The following is a 25,601-nucleotide window of genomic DNA, read 5'->3' as shown; positions in this document are numbered from 1 at the left end:
ATAAAGAAACTAAAATCGATTAAAAGGAACTGATTTTTGGGAGATATAAAAGGGGGCTCAGAGGAAATTCGAGGTAAATAGCTTTTTGCAGAGATAATAATTCCTGAAAAGGAATATATTTTAACCACGAAAGTATCTCTCATTACGATAAATTTCTAGTCCCTAAATTCAGTAAAAAAATGTATTCCTCAAATTGCAATGCATTTTATCCATTTTTTTAAAAATTCCTGTAAGATAACTTGTCCATAATACTCGATTTAGTTCCACCAGCACAATTGATCTAAGGGAAATAAAAGTTTAAAGACAAAGATTATTAAAGACATTTAATCGATTGTCAAGGTTGTCCACTAATGAGCTGCACTGCCTTGATTGATTGGTTCTTTGCCTTGAAAAAACAGCTATCTATAAAGAAAAATAATATTGATGCATTTTAGAGAAACTGTAGATTTGTGTCACACAATTTTCGCATCGGGTTGAATATTCCAGATATCACGCTGGTACCTATCAATCATTATAAATGTCAAAGATCATTGGTATCTTTAAGAAACAGCCTTCGTGACTATAAGCTATTACATCATGATGGACGGCGCAAATGCTGAAATAATTTGATTAACCGATAAAAAGAAGGTCGAATAGCGACTTTGGAAGAGCTTTCCGTAAACAAGAGCATCTCGTCGAAATGTTGTTACTCGATTCCAATTCATCGTTCCCGTACAGCATTTTGTGACTTACCATGTCAGTGCCCAGATCGATGCAGAGAATGGTGACGGTACCCAGTGGCAGAGGGATATCGCAGAGGATAAACGCCAAGAAAGGCGAGATTTCGGGTATGTTCGAAGTCAGAGTGTAGGCGATAGATTTTTTTAGGTTGTCGAAGATCAAGCGACCCTCTTCCACACCTGTCACAATCGAGGCAAAGTTGTCATCGAGAAGGATCATGTCGGCCGCTTGTTTGGAGACGTCCGAACCGGCGATGCCCATAGCGACACCAATGTCGGCTTTCTTCAGAGCGGGCGAATCATTCACACCGTCGCCTGTGAATAAATTAAACGTTTAAAGATAAAGATTTCTGCACTGTCAATTGCAAATAATCACACGATACTGCACTATGAATTGCACACAGATATAATTATTATATTACATCTATATAATTCTCATGTCATGAATCAATTAATTTAATTAAAAAAGATTTTGAATATATTAATCGTTTCTTTATAATGCAATGCAAAGTAAAACATTTTTTGTCTGCAAGTATAACTTACCAGTTACAGCAACAATCGCGCCCATCCGCTGGCAGCCTTCGACAATGATGAGCTTTTGCTGAGGCGAGGTACGGGCGAACACAATTTCGGTGTGATACCTGAGAATCTCGTCCAATTGGTCGGAGTTGAGTTCCCTGAGTTCGGTTCCGTGGATGACTGCGGCTTTAGCCTCGCGAGGATTTACTTCGGATACAGGGATATTTAACCGTTGCGCAATATCCTCAACGGTTTCATTACCTGATATAAATGAAAATAATAATGTTAATGCAATTATAAAAATAACAAAATCTGAACAAAAAATTAATCGGCTGTCCGAAATTGAATGTAGCAACTTTAATTAACTCGTCGATTTTTTATCATTTTTGTGTAATAATATTGGAGAAACATATCATCAAATTTGATTTATATGTAGCTCTCCTTTTGTAGGGAATATAGTTGTAAAATATATATTGTCAGCGATTAAATAGCTGGACACTGGGGTTATTGCGTCGCTTCCTTTTTACAACGCGAACTTTGCATATCTTCCAATAAAATCGCCCCAAGTTGCATGTGTAAATAGGATCGTCGTAAATCTTAAGCGCGGCCTATTATCTGAAATTACGTCTCATTAAGAGATTAAACTCATAAAAGCATCATAATCGAGAGCGACGAACGAGGTCTCGGAGATACTACAGCTGATATCTAATCTCAAACGTCATCTGACAACTGTTATCGCTGTTAAGCGTATCAATTCGATGGCGTGCAAAATGTATGTACCTTCAGAGATGATGCCGACAGATTTGGCAATGGCTTTGGCAGTGATCGGATGGTCACCGGTAACCATGATGACCTTAATGCCGGCGGAACGGCACTTGGCGACCGCATCGGGCACTGCTGCCCGCGGCGGATCGATCATAGACATCAGGCCCACGAAGCGGAGCCCTTCGACCGGGAAGTTGGGATCGTCGGCGTTGAACTTGAAGCCAGGCGGGAACTTGTCGGACGGCAGTATGTAGTCACAAAAGCCGAGTACTCGTTCGCCGAGTCCGCCCAATTCCAAATACGCGTTATTGAATGCCTCTTTCATCTCCTCGTCAAGAACCTACAAAAATATCAGGGTATTAAATACGGAAAATAGATAAATAATCTACTGAAATAAATTACCTTCTCTTTGCCACCGATAAATATGGTCGAGCACCTATCCAGAATTCTTTCGGGAGCACCCTTCATTACCAAGAGATATCTGGTATCGTTAGGATCGTCCGATTCGTGTATGGACACCTGATATTTGTTAGTGGAATTGAAGGGAATCTCGCAGACTTTCTTGTTACGTTTCCTAATGCCCATGACATCACCCAACGCAAGTTCCATGCACTTAAGCAGCGCGGCCTCAGAGGCGTCACCGTTTACTTCTCGCTTCAAAATCGGTTCACCCTCCTGACCTGGCTTAAACTCGGCGCGATTACACAAAGTTGCTATTTTGGCTAATGCCTTGAATCCTGGACTAGTACGGTCGTATTGCAAACCGGATTGATCTTCCGTGGTATCAGCATCAATGATCTGATTGTCGAACCACATGTGCGCCACTGTCATACGATTCTGCGTAAGAGTACCTGTCTTATCTGAGCAGATAGTCGAGGTTGAGCCCAGGGTCTCCACGGCCTCGAGATTCTTCACCAGGCAGTTCTTCGAAGCCATTCGTTTGGCGGTCAGAGTGAGGCACACGGTCACGGTAGCGAGGAGGCCCTCCGGTACATTCGCGACAATAATACCAATTAGGAAGATGACGGCGTCAAGCCAATGATAACCCAGAATAAAAGCTATGATAAAGAATGTGACGCCGAGGAAGACAGCGACACCGGTAATAAGATGTATAAAATGATGTATCTCCTTGGCAATCGGCGTTTCACCGGTATCAAGGCCGGATGCTAAACCAGCAATCCTTCCCATTACCGTCTGATCGCCACAGCAGATCACCACTCCCTTGGCCGTGCCTTCCACCGCGTTTGTCGAGAAGAACGCGAGGTTCTTCGTTTCAAGCGGATTTTCATGTGTAAATTCGGGCGACCTCGATTGCGGTTCGGACTCGCCCGTCAGCGAACTGTTGTCTACCTTAAATCCTCGAGACTCGATAATCCTGATGTCGGCCGGTATCCGATCGCCGAACTTGACATCGACGACGTCACCGAGCACGAGATCTTCTGCCCGCAAGGTGAGCTTTTCACCCTCCCGGATCACGGTGGCGAATTGCGGCACCATGTTCTTGAACGACTCCATAATCTTGCTCGACTTGCTCTCCTGATAGTACGAGAATATACCCGTGACTATGACGACCGCCGCGAGGACGATGCCCAGGTAGAGATTGTCGTCGTTCGGGTCCTCGCTGGTCGAGGCCTGAATTGAGTACGCGATGAAACACAGAATCGCGCCGATCCACAATAGAAGGGCGAAACCGCCGAACAGATTTTTGCAGAACTTGACCCATTCCGGAGTCTGCTTCGGCGGCGTCAAGGCGTTCGGTCCATCCCTCTCCAAGTTCTCCTTTGCTTTCGCGTGGCTGAGGCCCTATTTTATATTAAATTTTAAATGTAGACTTTATATTTTTTCATTATTTTTTATTTTATTGTTAATCTATCTTTTTTATACTAATATACAGGGTGGGCCTAACATCCCGGCCAACCTTTGAAATTTTATAGGAAATTTAATTCTGAATAAAAAGTTTACGATAAAAATATGGGTCAAAAAATGCTTCCTTAAAAAGTTAATGTGAAAACCAAAAATCTATTAAATGAAATTACGATTATTTTATTCATTTTTACAAATATCAGAAATAGTATGTGTTGAAATAAAAGTTGTAGAGAATTAAATTATCTTTTAAATGAGATCAAAATAATTGTAGTACATTAAGTTTTAAAATAATCAATTTCAAATGTACAAAAAAGTGTTTTTTTTTTATTATCGACGATAGAGCTTTTTAAAAATAAATAACTGTAAAATAACTGTGAAAAGTTTTTGAGCGCTTTTTAAGGATGCATTTTTCGATCCACGTTTATAGGAAATTTTTTGTTGAGAATTAAATTTCCTATAAAATCACAAATCTTCATGTGCTGTTCTCCCAGCATTCGAACAGATTATTTCAATCGCTTATTCAACACGTTTTATCGCCGCAAAGTAAATCCATTTGTAATGTTCGTAATTTATTTATTAAAAAAAAAAAAAAATTAACATTTTATCTTGGCTCTAAACGTATTAAAACATCGATCGATGCCTTATAATTTCGATTTATATCGAGTCTACTTTTTCGAAAGATGATCTCTCGATCATCTTAAATCTTGATGTTACTTACGTTTTCGGGGTGCGTCTGAAATCTTTGATACAGTTCCTCGGGTGAGATTTTGTGGAAGTCAATATCCAACTCCTGCTTCAAGTCATCTAGATTGTCCCCCCTCCGCTTTGGGTTCTTCCGCCGCGACTGTTAACGGGAACAGACAGAAAGAGAGATGCGTTATCGAAAGATGTACTTTCGCGATAATGGATTCGCCATAACGACGCTGCGCGTGTGTATACACGCACAATCTTAATACAGCTGTAATTACAAAAGCCCCAAAGCGATTACAAACCGGCGCGATGATCGGAAGGTACCCTGATAAAACTGACCAAGTAGAAGAAGATTATCAAAGCGCGTTGAATTACAAGACTGAAACCCACCGACGAATGAAGACAGGCTTTTGTAGACGAAGAGATCGATTGCAACGATATCGCCAAGAAAATGAGGTGTACCGAGTTGTAATGATATCTTTCTTGTATATGTATACCGTAAGATGAGATAGGATTGCACTAGAATGAGAGGAATGTCAAGCGCGAACGTCATGCGAGACATCAGCGAAAATAATTGATGATTAACGAAAGTACAGTGGACGACCAAACTATGATAAAACATGTAGATTATTCGCAAAAAATTGAGCAATTTATTTATTTATTCATTAATTTTTTTTTTATGTAAAGTACGATAGATTTAGTGCAATCTTATTTCATTTCATCGAATTATTTTTTTAAAAGAATGCAACGTTTTTATTCTCGTCGTATAATTAAACCGCGATTAAAACGTTGTCGCAATCGAAGCCTAAACAAATAGAATTCTTTTGACATGCGTTAATGTGATTACGATAACTGATATCGAAACGAGAACGCGATGCCATAAACGAGAAGGATCCGGAAATGACGAAGTGAAGATAATCTCCTTCGAAGAGATTTATCATCAAAGCATGGTTAATGAAGAGAAGCGTTACGAGTAGAGAAGTGTTGCCCCATGGAAGAAACGATAGAGATTTACAAAAGATCAGCATAAAGGAAGCGACAAGAAATAGAGAAAGAGACAAAGAGAAAGAAGACAGAGAAAAGAGATGAAAAGAAAGAATGACAGAACGAGAGGAAGAAAAACGTTTTTCCCTTTATCCCGCCCGCTAGTCGAGAGAAAAAGAGTTCAATTCCAGATCCGGAAATACGTGTATAAATTATGTAGAAATGGAGCGCGGACGTAGAGTCTGCACCTCTGAATATACCTTATACATCCCATCTGCGGTTTTGTTGTCGTCGCGAATGTTGGGTAACGTGGCGACCCTGTATGAGTCTGTGCGGCCATGCTGTAAAAAAATGGGCGATAAAAAAATCATAAATACATATCATGCGGATGACATAACAAAATACAAACGTCAAAATAAATAAATAAATAAATATATATATATATATATATATATATAATATGATAAAATTGTGATTCAAAAATAATAATAATAATACATGTATTGAGTTTCTCGCGTGTGTAGGTGTCTCTCGCGAATGAGATGCTGGCCCCTCTTGAACATCGGTGAGTGAATTATTTATGCCCAAAATTTTCCACTCAAAATTTTAGACACGTTACTTTAAAAAAACTAGACGATTGCTCGATATCGCCGATCCGATTGGACCAGTTTTCCCACAGATCTCACGGTCGTATCGGAGCAATTGCGAATCCTTCTCATGAAAGAGAGAGAGAGAGAGAGAGAGAGAGAGAGAGAGACACGTGGCCGGTGCGCATTTGACACGTGACATCGCGTTGAGAGAGATGTGCAGAGGCGGAACAGAGGCCCGATTTTCAAGAGCGACCTCGGCGCGACCGCGTTCGAATAACGACCGCTTCCGGTAGTATGTGCCGGTTCAATGGAGACACGCTCGCCAAGTGTCCACTATGCTCAATGCTCAATGGTAATCGGGTCCCGTAATCGCGATTACGAGAACCCACGCGACGGTACAGTCGCGATCAACGGCGAAATCTTCATCTCCGCGGAAATAAAATTCTTTACACATTTTCAAATAAAAAAAAATATTTCGAGATAAAGTATAGTTTATTTCATGCATTCCATACATTTTTTTTAATATATTATTACGAGGTTGTTGTGTGTGTGTGAATCCTTATAATTTTATCAAAAAAATATTTTTTTTTTAAGTTCCCCGAGTCTCAATAAAATTCCACGAAAATTCCCTGATTTTTTCAGATATAAAAGAAATCCCTGAGAATTCCAGGTGTCCCATATTTTTCTAGGGAGTAGACACCCTGTATATATAATTAGAGACAAATATTTTGAGAAAAATCAAATTAAATAAATAAACATGTAATAATAATATAAATATTTTGAGATTATAAAGCTATTAGTGCTCTATCTATATAAAGGAAACATTAGTTCAGAATTGAATTAAAACAAGATAATTCATCTATTTTTTCCTAAATATAAAAAAAAATGTATAAAGACAAATGTAGATATTAAACGATTAAGTTAGTTACACATTAGCAGTTCTCGCATACATTACTTTTTACGGCTATTTCTAACCATTCGCCATAAAAATGTTAAGTAACGAATAATAATTAAAGTAGTCTAAATTATTAAAGATATTCTTCGATACCATCGTTGGCCATGAAAACCGACAATATTCTCACGTATATACCGGATGGACTAACTGACGAAAGGCGAGACTCGTGACGCGCTTTACACGCGTGCAATTGCTGCACGCGGTCGTTAATTCTGTCACGACGGCTCGTTATAGCCAGCGATTAGATAAAAGACCAACGAGTCGACAAATCGGCGGTTACGATTGTATAAACAAAAAAAAAACTCCGACTTCGTGTCCGGTTTACCGGTATCGCGACCACGTATATGTAAACGATCAATTTTACGGGTATCATTATCTCTGGTCCATTCGCTCACCTCGTCGTTGAGGAAGTCACGATTATGTAATTTGGTCATACATACGCATCTCGCTGATTGTCCATACGATTACACGTACAATTCGCGCAAAGTTCGTCGATGAAATCCGGGATAGATGGAGGAAATTTTCTCCACTTGATCTCGAAAAATTAATGATCAGAATAAAAACTCCCATCCGGACTTTAAAATTATAATACGAGGGATGTCTCTGATCTTGTAAAAAAAAATTCCTTCAAAAATCCCGGATCCTCCGGATATTTTTGTTCAAAATTCTGTAGAATTTTTTTAAAGATTTTTTTTTTTTTTAGTGTAATTTTGTAAAATTAGTTTTTTTTTATTGTATATATATTTGCGTAGAGATTAAAAAAGAATATATTTATTTATGAATTAATTTTCTCAAGTCTTTTAGGAGATTATATAGAGAGAAATATATTTTCTCTCACAGTTAATGTTGCGTTTATGCAACGTGTAATGTAAACGTAATACGCCTCCGCAGGATGAACGCGATTCCGACCTTATGCAAATTTGCACGGGTCCCTATCATTCGCGACGGATCGAGTTAACAGAGTCGGCGGCCCGCTAAAAGCGGAAGTGGTCGAGCTTTGGCGGCGGAAAGCACGTCGGGTCTCTGATTAGATCGCTTTCTGGGATCGCGCTTGTTACGCAGCTCTTGTGATACGCCTTCGCACTGCACGTGTTTTGATACCTAAAAGGTATTAAACAAGGTAGTTTAAAACAACTTGGCGATTTTACAACAAATATATTTTGCTTCCTAAATTCCTTTTAGTATGAAAACATCCATCTGTATTTCTCCTAAAAAGTTATAGTTTGTTCACATATCTGGTAAATTATGTTAAAATATTTTATATACAAAAAATTTCTTCATCATCTTTTAAAAAAGAACGATCAATCTTATTGTGTGAAAAAATTTTTTAAATGTTTTACGTTCAAATATCCATTTTTTTTTTATTTTCAAGTCAGATATACATGTTTCTAAATAAGTGCGAAAAATTGTAGGAGATGATTCCTTCTCAAAAATTAAAGATCTTTTATATAAACATATACTCCTATATCCTTTCTTAAGGAGTTATACTCCTTCGATTTTAAATACTCCATTTTCGACAAAGAATCACCTAAAATTTTTCGCACTTATTTAAAAACATTATAAAATGGACTTTTTTATTTTAAGAAAATATCTAATTAATTAAATGGAAAAAAAAATTATTTATCTTGCCCATCCTTCATTTTTTTCTAGCTCGACACAATGGAATAAATTGCTAAAATTGATTGGGAAGAAACGAGAATACATATTTCTTTTAAAGCTACATGAGAAAGGCATTGACTCTCGTGTCATTAAGGATTAACTTTCAACGATCGCGTCGCGGCGCCGGCGGCGACGTCGGCGTCGACGGCAAACGCGACGATGCGGCGATAGCGACGCCGCATGCGGGTCGACGTCGCGTGTCGTCGCCAGGATCGGCTTGCAACACATTGGAGCCCGCCTCTTCGGATTCCCTCAATGAATTCGATAAAAAAATAAAAATTCTATTATCCTCGAATACCCAATAATGTAATCGAACAAGTGCACATATTGAGTCTACGTAATCGATTATTTGATTACAAAAATAGCGAGTAAAATTAAGCTTCCTCTTCCTCGATTTCAATCCGTTTCAATGACAGCTCGCCCTACACCCTCTCTATTGCGATGAGTGTTTAAATCTCCTCTACCACCTGCTACCGCCGAAACTTTCCGAGAGTCTCGGAGCGCGATTTAAAGGGTGATCTATTATATTACATTTGCCAACTGAGCCGATGGTACCGTACCATTCCGGACATAGCCGGATGATAACTTCCATGGCTATCTATCCCTCTCTTTCGTTCTCACGTTTCGTTCCATTTTCCCCGTTTCTCCCTCCTCCTTCCCTCTCACCCTCTCTCTCTCTCTCTCTCTCTCTGGCGTTTCTCACCGATTCGGCTCTATTTCTCTCGGGCCGCGGGTCGATGATGGCGACACGGAATCATCGGTGGAAACGCGCATGCGACCTACGACCTAGCTACCTCTAACGAGCACCTCCCACTGTCACGGATCAATACCCAACTGGGGCACTACCGCGACTACTGTCCTCTCTTTCCCCTCTCCTCTCGTCAGCGCATGGAGAATCTAATAACGTGCATATGCACACCGCGTTGTCCTCGCACGCGGGAGACGCAACATCTCTTCGACACTTGAATGAAATATGCATATGTGTAGTTTGAATCAATTACCGATACTCATTGCCAGTATCGAGATGTAAAAGTACACCGATGCTCGATACCGGGCGAATTTATATAATTTATGGATGCGATGAAAATTTGGAAAACGTAAATTTTTTTTTTTTTCGTACATATCAAGGGTGAGAGATAAATGATGGGTAATGTTTGCTGTGCGTTGCGTAATCGTGCATCAGCAAACAAACTTTATTGCGCTGAGTGTTGTCTCGGATTCTTATTTATGATCTGAATCAGCAGCTAATCTTTTCTCAAAACCTAGAGACAATTATCGAGGCTTAGCTATTTGTTATTTAATATATCTCTGTTACGTATCGATAGATAACGAGGAGATATTAATTCGCTCTCGATAATAACGGGTGAAAAATTGATCGATACTGATTATTTTAAAATGCGCCTCGCAATTTTGTCGCTTTATAATTTAATACAAAACAAAATAGATATTGTAAATTTTATGAAACTTTGTAAGCATTCAAACTACGATGTCGTTGCAATATCCAATACTTCACTTACAAAAATTTCCTATTCATGTCTTTGGCAGGAAGATTGTAAATGTAACATGTGCGTGAAAAAATATAAATTATTAAAGATAAATTAAATATATAAAATAAATATGTAAAGATATATTTATAATAAATTATTATTATTAATTATATCTTATTATATTTAATAAGAATATTATTATTAATTATATTTAATTTATAAATATATTTATAAATTAATTATTAAATATAATAATATATTTATAAATGTATATAAATATAGAATTTTATATATAAATATATAAATTATATATTTATTAAATATATAAAATATATCAATATATAAAATATATAAAATATATAAAGCATTTAAAATATATATAAAGCGTAAATTAAATATATAAAACAATTTAATCTCTTTTAATTATTAAAAAAGAGACTAACGAAAAATGAGATACAAGAGTACAAAGAGATACAAAGAAAGAGAGAGAAACCTAAGCTTTTACTTTATATCGGTATATATATATATATATATACGCGCTTAGGCTATCAAGAGGCTCCTCCGGTTATAATGCGAAATGCACTTTTAAAAATAGCCACGACGTTTGGCAAATACTTTGCACCTCGTGTTGTTGGATCTCATCGCCGACGGTGCGGGATCGAACACGCTAATTCTCCTGGCCAAAAGTGAAAATGCCGTTGTAAAGAAATACACAATGGCCAATTGCGCGCGCGCGCGCGCGCGACATTGAACAGTATTTCGCGACGAAACGCGAAAGGCAATTTCGTAAACGGGGCAGAAATAAATTATTTATGAAGAAGACACACGCGCGGGCGGCTTTATTGCCGATCGATATTATTCGGCTACCATATATCGGTGATATGTATCGTGAATAATTTAAGGGTCATCGAAAATATCGTCGCCCAAAAATATATATATATATATATAAAAAAAAAATTTATATGAATGAGAAAAATGTTCGTTGATAATATTTTCATACACACACGCTTTAATGGACATTGCCAGAGATATTCATGCATGATTGCCCTGCCAGGAGAGCCACGATATCGAGACATCAAAATTCTTAGTCCACTAGACTAGATAGTCCCTTTGAGACCAAATTAATACGATCAAGTCCGCAGTTGACCTAATAAAGTGCGCGTCTCGTCTAATATAACGCGTGTTTTGAGTTACCGGATAAAAGTCTCGAGGGACCCGTCGACGTTCATCTTAAGGAGATCTTTAAAAATTGATTAGAAGCGATATTCGATTCTCGAGAGAATTTTTATACGCCGACGTGGAAAGGCGGACGTTACGTTCGCGTACCCTCGGTTAGACGAGCAATTCCCATTGTCTCCCATAGACATGAAGATATGGATAGGCCATTTGTCAGACGGTCGATATTCGGCCGTTGTCGTTCAGAACGCGAATACCACACGTTGCCGTGCAACTGGCTTGGCTGGCTGACTGGCCTTGCACGCACCCTCACGCACATTACTCACTGTCGCAACCGCCACGAGAGGAGAGATCTGCGCGCGTGACGTCACGCGGAGTGCGTGGCACAGGACGTTTTACGAATTGGGTCAAGAGGGAGAGATTGGTCATTTAACTCGAGCATGCTACGTGCCCTCCTCCCTCCTCCCCCACTTGCCCCTTCCTCCTTACTTGTTTTGTGTGCCTTGTGTGACAGATTGATTTTTCTCGGACGTATCACGAATCTATATTCCGCGAAAAATATAAGAGTCAATATTTTTTTATAACATTTTTTTTACAAAAATGTCCAGTTTTATCTTATCAAATACAATTTTAATTTATTAATCAGAAATTAGGAAAAGTGTTTGAATTCTAAATCTGCCAAGAGTTTTCTGTCTCAATCATTTTGTACGTTTATTATATTTCACTGTAAGTGTGTGTTTCTATATGTCGAGGAATTATGAAAGGTATAAATTCATACATCTGTCGAGTTTATCTAATCCATCTGTTTACCCGTTTTTCTCGCCATCCCTATATGTCTTATGAGATTTATCGTTTCCGTTGGATTACAATCCGCGGCGTATTTAAAAGTGAAGCGAGAGCGATTTGAAGTGAATATACTTGGCAATCAAAAGCATGCGATTGATGTTACGCGAAAATAACTCTCCGAACAGCAGCGTCGAGTAAATTGAGTATAAAATGCAAAGTTTTTGCTTTCCTCGCCTCAACGCGTGTCAGCCTTTATTTCTGTCACTTCATCTCCATTTTATGTAACGTTATTCAATTAGATACACCTGAGAAACATAAATTACTCCAATAATCTTTCGATTGCTACTTGCAAAAAATTCTAGCATCGTTTACCTTGAAGAAATTGAATCGCGTGACTCGCTGGTGTGCATTTTATCGACCAAATGCCTCTGCAATTCACGTGTGGATCGAGCACTCGGTACGAGTGTAATTAGAATTTCTATTTTTCTTTTATTTACCACAAAGAAAGATTGGAAATTAAATGATTGCGGAAGAAACTTGAATCATTAAACAAATTGGAATCTAAAGTAAAGAGAGGGACAAAGTTCAGGGAAATGCACGAAACATACTCGGTCTAATAATAACAGATGAAATGTTTTGAAAAAAGTATTGAAAAAACTTCCTCCGTTCCGCTTAATGTACATAACGCTCCCAAGTAAAGAATGAACCATTTACGTAATTCATGATATTTTTACAGAAAAAAGTATTCATCTTTTTTTCTAAAACCACGTTTAATTTCTAAAAGACGTGAGTAATAATTAATAGTTATGTGCATGTTTCGAGAAGCATAAATAATATTTTAAATCATCTCGCTGTGAAAAAAAAATTTTGATTATCATAATATTAATAATTGATAATATGTTGCATGGTTATCAATTTTATATATAATAATTTAGAAAAAAATTCTCGTCTAAAAGATAATTGATGATGATTTTCACGAACAATGATTATAACAAATGAATGATTAAAGAACATCACCTGCAGACGCATATTAATTCATATTATAAGGGAATTTATATTCTCGATATTTTGTAAATTCAGATCTTTTCTGTTTCAATTACCTCATTCCTATTTAAAGGTGATATCTTATTTACGCGAAGATTTCTGTTATCGCAAACTACTATTTTATCGAGATTCAATCTCATCCAAGATTAAACTTTGCGAGTTCATTTTTTCGATTATCGCGATTCTATTATTCTACCAGCTGGCGAGTTGCACAAACGACTAATGGATTGTTCAATACAAACTGTGCGAAGAGGATATTTTCAAGAATCCCACGAATTAAAAGATGTCAAACATTAAAATCCGTTCAGATCTCGAGATTACAGATTACATGCGAAAATACTCGTTCGCAACGATGATGAAAGTGCGACAACTAAGGCATATTTTTTTTTTTTATTATTATTACTACGTCCGTAATATTTACAAATCACGTTTATTTTTTATTCGAAAAAATTAAAAGTACAAATAAACTTTATATCGCGACTATCGATATACTCGTCTTCGTGAGCGGCGTAGAAAGCGCGCGCGGGTCGGGATTCTTGTGATTAAAATTGGATTTTCGTCTATTCTCGTCCGGCCGTCCCTGAAAGTCTTTGAGACATTGAACGTATTTATGTCATAGCCGTTAAAGTCTTCCCTCTCCCCCGTCCTTTTTCTCGCGCGCGTGCATCGTCATCCGGCGCTATTTCGCTGGCGGAACGAGCGAGCGAATACACGCGGCGCTCGATTCATCAATAAATATTACGTGCCAAACAAAGGGAAGACTAATTTCCGTACACATAACGTCGTCGTCGTTGTGTTATTGGAGCGATGTGTCACAACGTTTTTGTTATGCATTCGACGAAACGCAATTTTACGCAATTTTCTTTAATATATTTTAGCCAAATAAAAAGATACTTTACACTTCGTGAAAAAAGAAAGGAAAATATCGCTTACATAAATTTATTAGTAATATATGTCAGAGAATGATTTTTTTTTTTTTTTTTATAAGACGCATTATTTCCAAAAATGATAACGATACTCAATTACGTCTGTCTTAAAATCATGGCGCATAGATTCGCAGAGAAGAGCATTAGTATAACACGCGAGCATAATTAATAAGACATATAAAGTTATTAAAACAACAATAGAGAAATGTGCATTTTCTCTAATGCATTTATGTGGATGTAATGGTAGGTTTTACGCGATTACATAATTGCAAACAGCGCAATCTCGCAAATAGCGTTTTGGAATGTCTCCTTCCATAAAGGAAATTTTGCAATATAGATCACGTGTAGTATCGGCGTGTCATGGAAGTTTTCACAATACAATTTTCTCATAATGACCGGCACGCGATCGAGTTAGCGCGCTTATTGACACAGTGGCATTCAACGAGGGATCAGCAGCATGCGAATCGCTTTTTTCTTCTTCGCCTTGACACTCTTAGCTTCAATATGTCCGCGTAGAAAGATCATAATCCGCACAATCGGAGATTAAGGGAAAAAAAAAAAGCCACACCTTTATTTTTTTTTTCATGAAATGGGACAAAAAAAACGATTTACATAAATTGTTACCGTTATAAGTGTCCTTCCCGCGGTTTCTTCTAGTTAATTACTTGTTTTTCTTATCCTCAGTTTTAAAGAATAATATGCACAGATTTTTCCTCGCGAGGAAAAGAACGATCACAATGGAATAACATAAATCTTCCGCGCTTACCTATTCAATTTACGACCTAAATTCTAAATGTGGAAGATAGAACGTGCGCGAAAAAAAATGCAATGCATGCGCAATACTTTCAGTTAGTTTACTTAACTATTCACTCCTCGCTCGCGAGAATTTCAATCAATGATGCAAGCAATGATGCAAATTCGGATAAAGCTACACAAAATTAAATTTACTTCGAAAATAAATATATTTAAAATGTATAATGAAATTAAAATCAACAATTTTTTATTTTGGCTCAATTCTTTTCCAACTTTTCATAAAAACGTTTTATTTCTAAAAAATATATTTTTTTTTAATATTATTATTTTTATATAAATATATTATATGAATCATAGTCGTAGCACAGAACTTTTGTTATTAAAAAAATTTTAGATAATGCAAAATAAAATGTAAATAAAATTTTGTACAATCTGTCAAAAAATATATACTCGCATCTCTGATGAAAAGTCGCTTATTTATTCATTCATTTGTTGGATAGAGGAAAAAAGGTCGACATACGGCAGAGAAGGCGTGCTGATGTGTGCGTACATATGCGCGCAATCGCTATTTTTCTTTTTCCATACGACACCGGTACGCGACCGGTTCGTGCCAGTTCATTTTGGTTTCGAGATCGAGACGGGTTCGTGGGTAAAATAGAGGGGGAGAGAGAATCCGCGCATAATTCCGCGGACGCGACGAGCATCGGGAAAGAGAACGTGAGAAAGATGCTGGACATCTCGTGCATCCAGGGTTAAAGCTGTATCTCATCGTCACTTGCGATAGAAAAGCGACATTCCGTCTACCACAATGCTTAATAAAACACTATATCAACTATCCTCTTCGAAAATATCATATCTTTGTGAAGAAAATTAAAAACCATTTAGTTTTATGTATCGATGACAAGAAAAATAATTTCAAAAAAAGACACTTCCAAATATTTGATTAAAATGTTCCCTCCCAAATGTAGAGGGAAAAATTTGTTTAGATATACAAAGAGAGAGAGAGAGAGAGAGAGAGAGAGAGAGAGAGAGAGAAGAAAGAGGGGGAGGAGATAAAAAATACAAACGATCTTTAAAAAAATGTAAATTTACATTTTCTTTAACAGAATTTATTAGCACAGGAATTTCTCGGAAAAATAGGAACATCAACCCAATTTTTCATTCTTTGAACAATCTTTCAAATTGAAAATAGGTCCTAGTAATCGCATAAATTCACAGATATCCCCCATAAAACTTTCGAAGCTATGAAAATTTGAGAAACCGATCTTTTAACTCCTTTGAATAGTATTATACTTTCATACTTATGAGAGATCGATATATTCAATTGCATATAAACGCGTGTCCCACATTCTGATTCTTGCGAAAGTTCTTAGTTCGATACGAGCCTGACAAGCTCTACTTTTAGTCTCCGAGCATCAAAAGCACATAATATACATATAAATAAATAAATCTTTTGTTACAATCGCGAAGAGCTCTGTTGACTTAATATCGATATTGTTATTCGCAAATCATATCAAATATCATCCGATGAAATTTCGCACCTCGCATAAAAGAATAAATTTTTCATTTTCAACTTCGACTGTCTCTAGATGTCTCTACACATTTTCCTGATTACTTTTCTGACCCAATAAAGGTTACGGTCACTTCAAAAGAATTACAAAGATTTTAAAGGAAACTCCTCGAGAAAGCAATTAAATCCGATGGATCACAATCGGATTTACAGCGAGATTTGAAGAATAAAGTAGTAAGCTTAATCTATCTTCAATTTGAATTTTATCCTCATTCTCGATATTTTAAAATAAAAATTAAGATAATTAATATTAATTAATATTAACACGATTTTACTTTGAGAAAAATATAGATAATTCTTTCCATATTTTTTTTTGTTAAAAAATTTTATTTCCAGAAACTTTAATGATCATCAGTATAATCAATAAATCAACTCGTCATTAGCAGAAATCAACCGTCATCGATAATTTTTATTTGAGAATAAAAATTATTGAATTTATAAACAAAACTATGTAATTTTAATTTTGACTTGTATGACAAATCGCAAATAAATAGTTGTGATCCATCACATAAAACGTTTTATAACAATTATAGTGATTATGATAAACAATAAAATCTTTGACGAAAGATCATTTCATTACACGATCAAGCGCAAAATATTATTAGTCGAAAAATAATTAAAATTATAATATAACATGCTAATGTGACATGCATGACATTCAAAAAGATAAGGCGGATGGACAAAAATGGAAGCTGAATCGAATAAAAGTAACAAACTTGCCTGTCAAGGACAGTATGTATTGATTAGATAAAAATATCTTCTTACTAACGATCAGAATTAGTAGAGTAAACTGGAAAAGAGGTAACGTTCGCTCCCAAGAGACCTAAAGTATTCAACTTCCGACTCAATTCCATTCCTTTCAACTTATTTCCATTGAAACAAGATTGTTCTCTAAATTACATTTGTGTAAGACTTGCTGTTTTCCTTAAAAGAACGATTCAATCAGACACATGTGGGATCTTTTGCATCAAAATAAAATTGTATTAATCTGGAAATAAATGTAATGAGATAGAAAGGCAAACATGAGCGCGAGGAAAAATACAAGGGACCGTCCAATTTAGTATCGAACGTTTTATTTAGAGATGGACTTGCGCTCTGAACTGACAGCCCTTAAATATACCATGGATATCGATCCAGCTGACGGACGAGTTTCGTTCCAGCTGAAAGCTGGTGTGCTATTCCGAGGATTTTACTCGGAAATAGCGACGACTCGTCGCCGATATTATTGAATTGAGGCAAATTGAGGCAAATTATAAAATGAGTGGGGAGTGAAAGTTAAATACCGTTGATTCGAGAACAAACATCTCCACGTGTCACGAGAGTGTATCATAGATAAAATCAGCTGATGTCGATGATTCACATTTCGACGGCGAAACGTGAAGGCTGAAAGATTGAACGGCGATTTTACGATTCGCGATTGGCGATGAGGCGAACGATACGAAAAGCCTCGAAAAAGAACTCCTCACATTTGCTTCGTCGCGATCGATTCTCTCTTCGACGATGGGTGGACACCGGTAAATTGGGCGGCGCGTCGAGTACAGAGGAAAGGTTCGGCTGGCACGTGATCGCACCGGTGGAAATGTCAAATGAACTGGTGGCAGGTGAATTGAGAGGAGGGATAGTTTTTTTTTTTTGCATTAATGCAGTCGTGCTTTAATTTTGACTTTACTCTACATTCGCGCGCATGCAAAGATTAATCATTGTTGGTTAAAAAAAAATAACTACGAAATAAAAAGGAAACTTTAACTGTCATTAAAATCATCAACGAAAGTTTGCAAAAATTCAAACTTTAAAGCTCGATCATTCTCGAAAAATTGCAAGATTTTTCATTATTTAATTAAAATATTAATTTATATCTTTATCAAATTGTTAAATCAAATTATAAGCTATATCTATCTCTTTTTTTATATCTTTCGGAGAATTAATTATGACCGAGACATCATTTTGTATGACATTAATGCTATTCAAACGCACGCATCGTGTAGATTCATATCGCTTAATTAGTAACAATAGACCGAACAATAAACTTGGAAAAGTATCATTTAACGAGAGCTGGAATGCGCCGACGTTTATTGTACCGCGGTTGTTACCGTAACGCACGCGTAATAGATAACATTGAGTAAAAAAAAGTAGATGATTAAGACATTGCGGAAGAGCGATAAGAAATGCTCTCATTACGACAAGGCTAAGATACGGAATCATACAAATCAAACATGAGCGATGCAGCAGCTTTAATTCAGGTTAACGTGTGATTATGTCAATAAGGATAACTAATACGTGCGTCAAATTACTACGATATTTGGCATAGATTCATCATAATGAGCTGTTAGAATTTGTAAAATTCACAATGTAAAAAAAAATATGCCGAGCAAGACTATAAGAGAAAAATAATTAATTTATTGATAATTAATTCATGGAATAAAATCTCTATCGATCTTTCTGTCATAAGACAAGCATAAATTTTAAGAATTTATACATGTAAAATAAATTTTAAATTATTGCATGAAATATAAATTCAGGTTCTCGTGTAAGGTCTGAAAAATGTGTAAAGAGTCAAAGATTAATAAAAATTTAATAAAGTAAATTTAACGAAATGTGGATAATCCCAGTTGACCGACTCGAGTACGCTAATTTAAAGTACGATCGATGCCGATCGAATGTTTGACATAAGCGATTTAATGTCGGACAATGCTGTGAGATACATGACTTGCATTAACAATACGATAGCGACGACGACGAAGACGATGGTGAATAATCGAGTGGCGGAAGTTGGTGGAAGAATTTTCAATGAATGGAAAACGTTGACAAAGAGTCTCTTAAAAAAATCGAGCTTTTCAATTGAGCGCGAGTAGTCTCTTCGCTATATCTCGAAGACTTTTAAAAAGAGAAGAAGAAGAATAACGTTCATTTGACACTATGACATTCATATCCTCTTGAGAGAGTACTGAGATTATCACGTGAGATTAAGCAAAGTTATTAGGAGCACTCAACAGCAGTTCTTTCGATACCATCAACACGCAAATATTTCTTAAAGAATTTGAAAAATTTAAATGAGATTAATAAAATGTTTCTCGTTTTTGTATCGTATCAAATGTTCAGAATAATTAAAAGCATTTAAGTAAGCAAGTAAAAAAAAATATAATTAAATAAATAATTTAATAAATATTTTATTAATATATGAGCAAGTAACAATTGTTAGCAGACGAGACAGCAAAAATATGAATTGAATATTTTACAAATTTCATGTCAGCTGAAGAAAAAAGATATAGTGACTATAGTGACCCATTTTTGATGATAATAACTTTTTAGCGACTTGTCAAAAAAAAAAAAAAAAATGGCAAAAAGTGACTTAAATGACTGGATGACAGCGCTGCGTTTCCCATTCATCTCATTATCAATCCGGATATAAAAATACACTAAAAAAATATAACAAGATAATAAATAAAAAATCGGCAGAAAAAAATATTATTAACGAAGGGCAATACGAAAAAAATTTGATGAAATTGATATGGTGAAGTTTCTGATTGAGGGCGTGTCACTTGTTGTGACCCTTAAGGTTAGGTACTCGTTTCGACCATTCGCCAAATTCAAGATAACGAGGAGTATCCAGAACTCGGAAGCAATCTAATTAAAGCTGATTCGAGCGTGGTTCATATATCGAGATCTAATTTCTCGAAAGACTATTATTAGCCAACGAGCTAAAAAAGATCAAACGCTCGTGAAATTTTATGAATTATTTACGATACACGAAAACCGATCACAAGTTCGTTAAGGACGATAACGTTGTTACATGATAACGATGTATCGCTAAAATACTTATACATCGTTACATACATGCATATTCCTACACGCATGCATCGTTTTAGTAATGTCAAAAAATTGAATTGTATTAATAAAATTAAATTTGATAAATCGACAACAAATACATCTTGTAATTATTATAAAATATCTACCAAATGAGACACAAGCCTGTAAAACATTGACGAGATGAAAACCTGCTAAACCGTTTAATTTTCATCTAATGAAAATCTAATGAAAATTTTCATCTACCTTTTCCGAGGAGCTTACGCACGATATACGGGTTCGCAACGATTGAACTTTAACGCGGCTCTAAAAATAACGGTCGTCGTCGATCCATCCTTTCGCTACTTCCACGACGACGACGACGACGACGATAGCAATAACGTATATAATTGATCGATTCGAAAAGCCGATCGAGAATAAGCGAGCGATACGATCTCCTTTTGACATCGCTACCGATTATCACCAGGACCAACCGAATATATGGGACTCATCGTTGATAAGACACGAAAATCGGGACTTTCCACAAAGAGAGAGAGAGAGAGAGAGAGAGAGAGAGAGAGAGAGAACCTTGCGACCGAGCTTGCGTGACCACAAAGCAATCTGCGCAGAAGCGCGCCGAGAAAATCACTAAGCGCTACATTTGCATCGGATGGAATGGATCGGAGCAAAATTTTCTTCGACCTCACGGATCGCGGACGATTCTATCCTGCTAATGGCCGACAGGACTTTCGCGATCGATCTCTAATTAATATGCACCGAGAAGCTGACGGAGGACACGTTCTCCATAACGGAGCCGAGAAACCGTCCGAAAAATTTTCCACATCGAAGAATGGACACTTCCGGAGAACGTTCATTTGACAATGTCTCCCTGAAATTAATCATATTTTTTTTCTAATTTCTTAACAAAATCACACATGTCATTCGCTTAGATGGAGGAGCACGAGAGCGGCGTTGACATTTAGATCCCAAGGGGCCAAGTGTCGCGGCATTCTGTCAAGAAAAGCGACGCGTGACGGAAGGCTACTAAGTTCTAAAAATGGAACAGGGAGAAAAGCCTGCATGATACAAGCATAGAGTACAGTTTGAAAAACTTTACCATGTTCCACGGTGTCGCACGAGTCAACGAACGGAAGGGAGGAGAGACACGGAGGGAGGAGTCGCGCGCGAGACAGAAGATGAAGCGAAAAGAGAGAGATCGAGGAAGTTTTCGAGCCGAACGAGGAAGTTTCTCGCTTTCCTGATAACGGCACTGACAGAACTGATCACCGGGAAGTGCGACGGAAATCTGAGGGGGAGAGAGGGGGAAGAAAGAGGGCGACACGAGCGAGGAGAAGAGAACGAGAGAGTGAGAGGAGAGAGAAAGATGGAGACAGCAGAGCTTTCGAAAGCACCCTTCCTTATCTTCTCCTTCTCTCTCTCTCTCTCTCTCTTTCTCTCCCACCCTTATCCTTCCCTGGATCGAAGCGCCTGTTCGACAGCCCTCTAGTCTCTTTTTCGATTCTTTCTCTCTCGCTCTACACAGTCGCTATCTCGTCCATCCATTTGTTCGATTTTCTGTTCCTAACTCTGACACAGATACGGCTACGAAACAGAAGCTTCGAGAGAGACAAGCGCGTTATCGAAGTATCATTATCCGCGAATCTATTCCAACCTGATCTGTCATTCGAATCAGCTGCCGCCTAGCTGTCAGAGACACCCTCAAAATTCCGTTCGCCTAATGCGAGCTTTCCGCGCCGTCTCGAAAGACCGCGCGAGCTTACACCTTTCATAACGCTCGTATAATCGCGATGACATATCCTTTTCTTTCTCTCTCATTCACTCTCTCGCTCTCTTTCTCTCTCTCGCGCGCGCACACAACACACACACACATACACACACATGAACGCACATTCTCTCTCTTTTTCTTGACAGAGCTTTCTAAGCACAAACCTTGTCACCCATGGCTGCGGCGAGCGATGTTCGGTGAAAGATAGAGGATTAGCGGCGCGGCTTCGGGTGGACCAGAGACTGACTGGCGTTTCGTGTCGTCGAGGACCGCCGGCATCATCGACCCGTATTCCCCACCGTCGCGATACCTACCCCCGCCGAGCGATCATCCCCCCCACTCTTTATGCTCCTGCGCACCTCCACCTCTCCGTTACTAACAGTTGTTCATCCCGCGCGTCATGACCCATCTTATTTCTCTTTCTCTCTCTCTCCCTCTTTGTCTCCCGTTCCGCAAGAATCTATGCGCGCGTCTAGGGAAAATTCCCCCTTTTCCTCCTTATATCCCGTGCATAAAATTAAGCCACATTTGAGAAACCATACTGAAAGAATCTGATGAAAACTCGTTTGCTTTATATCTTCTTTATGTATATTAAACAGTGGCTCTATGCCAACCGTCAAGTGTCAACACACATCATCATAAACAAATACATACAAATCATTTTATCGAGTACTTACATCGTTGAAAAATACAGATCAATAAAATTACAATAGTTCTATACTAAATCTAAAGGAAAATATGTATCTTCCCTCATTTAACCGCATGGGACGAGCGCGGGGAGAAAGAAAAAAAAAAAAGGGAAAAGATCCGATTTACAATTTTGATCGGAAAAAAGTTCGACGATCAGCTGTTAGCTTACTAGGAAGTTACTGATATCCATTCCAATTAACAAGTTACCTAGGACCTAGAGAGCGCCGCCACCCAACGAGGGCTTGCCAGCCGCCCCGCGGCTCGCTGGCGGGCACCCCCTCGATCCCCCTTCTTGTCTCGCCCCCCCTCGTGCCCCTCTATGCGGTCGTAACAACACCCGTTTGCCGGCGAACACGGTTGCGCGCGCAATCGTCGTTCGTTCGCCAGCAGCAAGCAGCAGCCTCTCCTCCGTCGCGACACAACGTCGGTCCGCGCCCCCAAAACAGCAAAGCGCAAGCTCTTCGCGACCAGCGATTCTCATTCGGGTCGTCGCGCAACGACGCGCTTGGGGGGGGGGAAGGGGGGAGTTCCCAACGACCGATAAAATTTAGGCCAAAAATCATCCGATCGAAATTACGATCGTGGATTGCGGAAGAAAGCTGATTGCGTTTATAATGATATAAAGGGGGTGAGGAAGGAGGGGGGGGGGAGATAATTTTGCGCTTTCAAGCAAAAGATTTATTTGACGGTTTATCGTAAAAGAATAGGAGATGAAATAATAGATTTCGTCGAGATTATTGTCGGAATTAAAAGACGAGGAGAGGGAAAGGGTTCGAATTTTTGCTCGTGGCAAACTAAAGAATGGTCCCCTAGAGAAATTTTGCCGAGAAGAACGAGGCCTTGGTGGCGAATTAGTCGCGTTAAGTAGAAGACAAGGGAAGCCGATTTGTGTTGGAAACTGACTGAATGTTTCGTCTAGATTAATGATGGTCGCAATTTATTGGAAATAAAGTGAAAATGGTGAATCTAAATCTGTATCTTTATTAACATAAAGAGAGAGAGAAAGAGAAAAAGGGTGAGCTCTTATTGATAAAAACTTATTTAGATGCTCTGATAAAACGCGTTATTATTGAAAAATACAAAAGTGGATATTATTTTTATTTATATTACTCGCTCTTAGAAATAAATTTAGAAATAAATTCGAATTTGCAACATTTGTGAATCCAAATCCGCTTTGCAAAAGCTTTTAAAGAGATTTTGTTTGAGTCAGCTATTTTTTTTTATTAGACATTTCAGTCTCTTCGGAATTAAAGGATTAATTTTAGAAAAATATATAAATAATGTAAACATAATGTATTTACAGAGATATTAAACTTGAGCAAATTTGCAATAATTTTTAAATAATACAATAAAAAGTTAATTCGAAGCTTCATATATTTCTTTAATGTCGCTGGAAGGATTAAGACAAGGTTGTTTCTTTCATTAATACAAATTCGAGCGCGATTCTTCCTTTAATGAAGCAAAGCGCCCGAGGTGTCCTACTTAAATACGCTGCGATGTACAAGATTAATTTAAGTAACGCTGTTTTTCATTCATTAGAAATAATGAGAATTAATTTTTAAATACTCGGACACATCATAATATTAATGGTGTAATAAAGTTATCTATCATTACATCGAAGACCATATACGTTGAAAAGAAAGATCGTTTCATTTAAAATATTTTTACATAAAAAGTCAATTTATTACGCGTTTCATAATAATTTTTACACAATAATACCGTCTAAATCTTATGAAAGCTTCATATTAAATGTCACCAACATTCCTCGCACTAGTGCTTAAAGTTTGAAAGCTATATCTCTATACAGGCGATACAGACAAGGTAAATGTCTAGGACGCTGAAGTTTCAAGTGCGAGTCGTCAGCAAGGAGACAATCGCAGAATGCTGACGATGAGAGTTAAGCTGATATCGCGCAGAGAAAACGTAAGCGGTAAAAGATTCGTGAAGAGTGAAAAAATTGAAATAGCGGTCTTAAGTTTTGCGAATGCTCGATTCATTCAGTTGATTACCTCTGACGTTTCTCACGCGTATCATGGTTAATGATGGGCACTCAATTACATCTCCTGCAAATTTACAGGCAATTAAGTCATTGTTCTGTATTCAAATAATATTCAAAATTTTTGAAGTTATGCAATTGAAAGTCTTGATAGATCTTGAGTGATCCTCATTTGTATATCAAATCTCTTACGTATATCGAGGGATATCAATAAAAATTTAGTTTTTATATACATAATAAATAACTGCTATTTAAATAAAATTAAATTGTTAATGTTTTATATTTATTTATAATGTGTCAATACAATTTTACTATCTCTCTGTGAAATTTATTAAAATATTCAAGACCCTTCAAGACACTCAAGACCTTCAAGATCAACCAAGACTTTGGCGACTGCATAAATTCGAATAATATTCGAACTGATTCGAATTTCACATAATACGTTCGAACTAATTCGAAGCGTGATTTCCATGACTGATCACGTGGCTCTTTACCCTCGGCTGTCAAATTGAGAGCCACTGCGGGCCCCTCGCGATCTGTGCTACTGGGCTACGCGTTCGCGTCACACGGGGCGTTTTGCCCGACCGACCGACTCTCTCTCTCTCTCTCTCTCTCTCTCTCTCTCTCTCTCTCTCTTCGCATGCTCCCATCTTCCTTTTCTTTCCCGTTCGTTTTTTGTGCCGTCGCCTCCCTCGCAGTTCTCTCCAGAGGCTGCTTCTCGCGGAGCGCGCGTTACGTTATGAGCAAGTTTTACAAGAGGGTGGTATGTATTTCCGCCCTTATCTAGAATACCGAAGTCTCCTACTTTTCTCGCGCCGAACCCTAAGGCAAAAAACTCTCGAAAGTTTACGATTACG

At 37.7% G+C, this 25,601-nt stretch overlaps 1 protein-coding gene across 6 annotated transcripts in view; it reads right to left on the bottom strand.

Annotated features, from left to right (window-relative positions):
- Positions 1-25,601, bottom strand: part of LOC126853437 (sodium/potassium-transporting ATPase subunit alpha) — a 63,835-nt gene that overhangs the window by 15,201 nt on the left and 23,033 nt on the right. For 2 of the 6 annotated variants that reach the window (XM_050599191.1, XM_050599190.1), the window contains exons 2-7: positions 5,804-5,884; positions 4,588-4,713; positions 2,406-3,806; positions 2,019-2,343; positions 1,263-1,499; positions 733-1,034 (exon numbers count right to left, since the gene is read on the bottom strand). In XM_050599191.1, the coding sequence (XP_050455148.1) occupies positions 733-1,034; positions 1,263-1,499; positions 2,019-2,343; positions 2,406-3,806; positions 4,588-4,713; positions 5,804-5,884 (2,472 nt within the window). Of the gene's footprint in view, positions 1-732; positions 1,035-1,262; positions 1,500-2,018; positions 2,344-2,405; positions 3,807-4,587; positions 4,714-5,803; positions 5,885-21,389; positions 21,525-22,222; positions 22,372-25,601 lie in introns of those variants that run through there. The other 4 variants (XM_050599192.1, XM_050599194.1, XM_050599195.1 and 1 more) reach the window with 4 other exon arrangements.

Source organism: Cataglyphis hispanica, chromosome 12 (assembly GCF_021464435.1).
Source record: "Cataglyphis hispanica isolate Lineage 1 chromosome 12, ULB_Chis1_1.0, whole genome shotgun sequence".
NCBI classification, from domain to species: domain Eukaryota; kingdom Metazoa; phylum Arthropoda; class Insecta; order Hymenoptera; family Formicidae; genus Cataglyphis; species Cataglyphis hispanica.
Note: the sequence above shows the minus strand (reverse complement) of the source record. Positions and strands in the feature narration are given on the sequence as shown.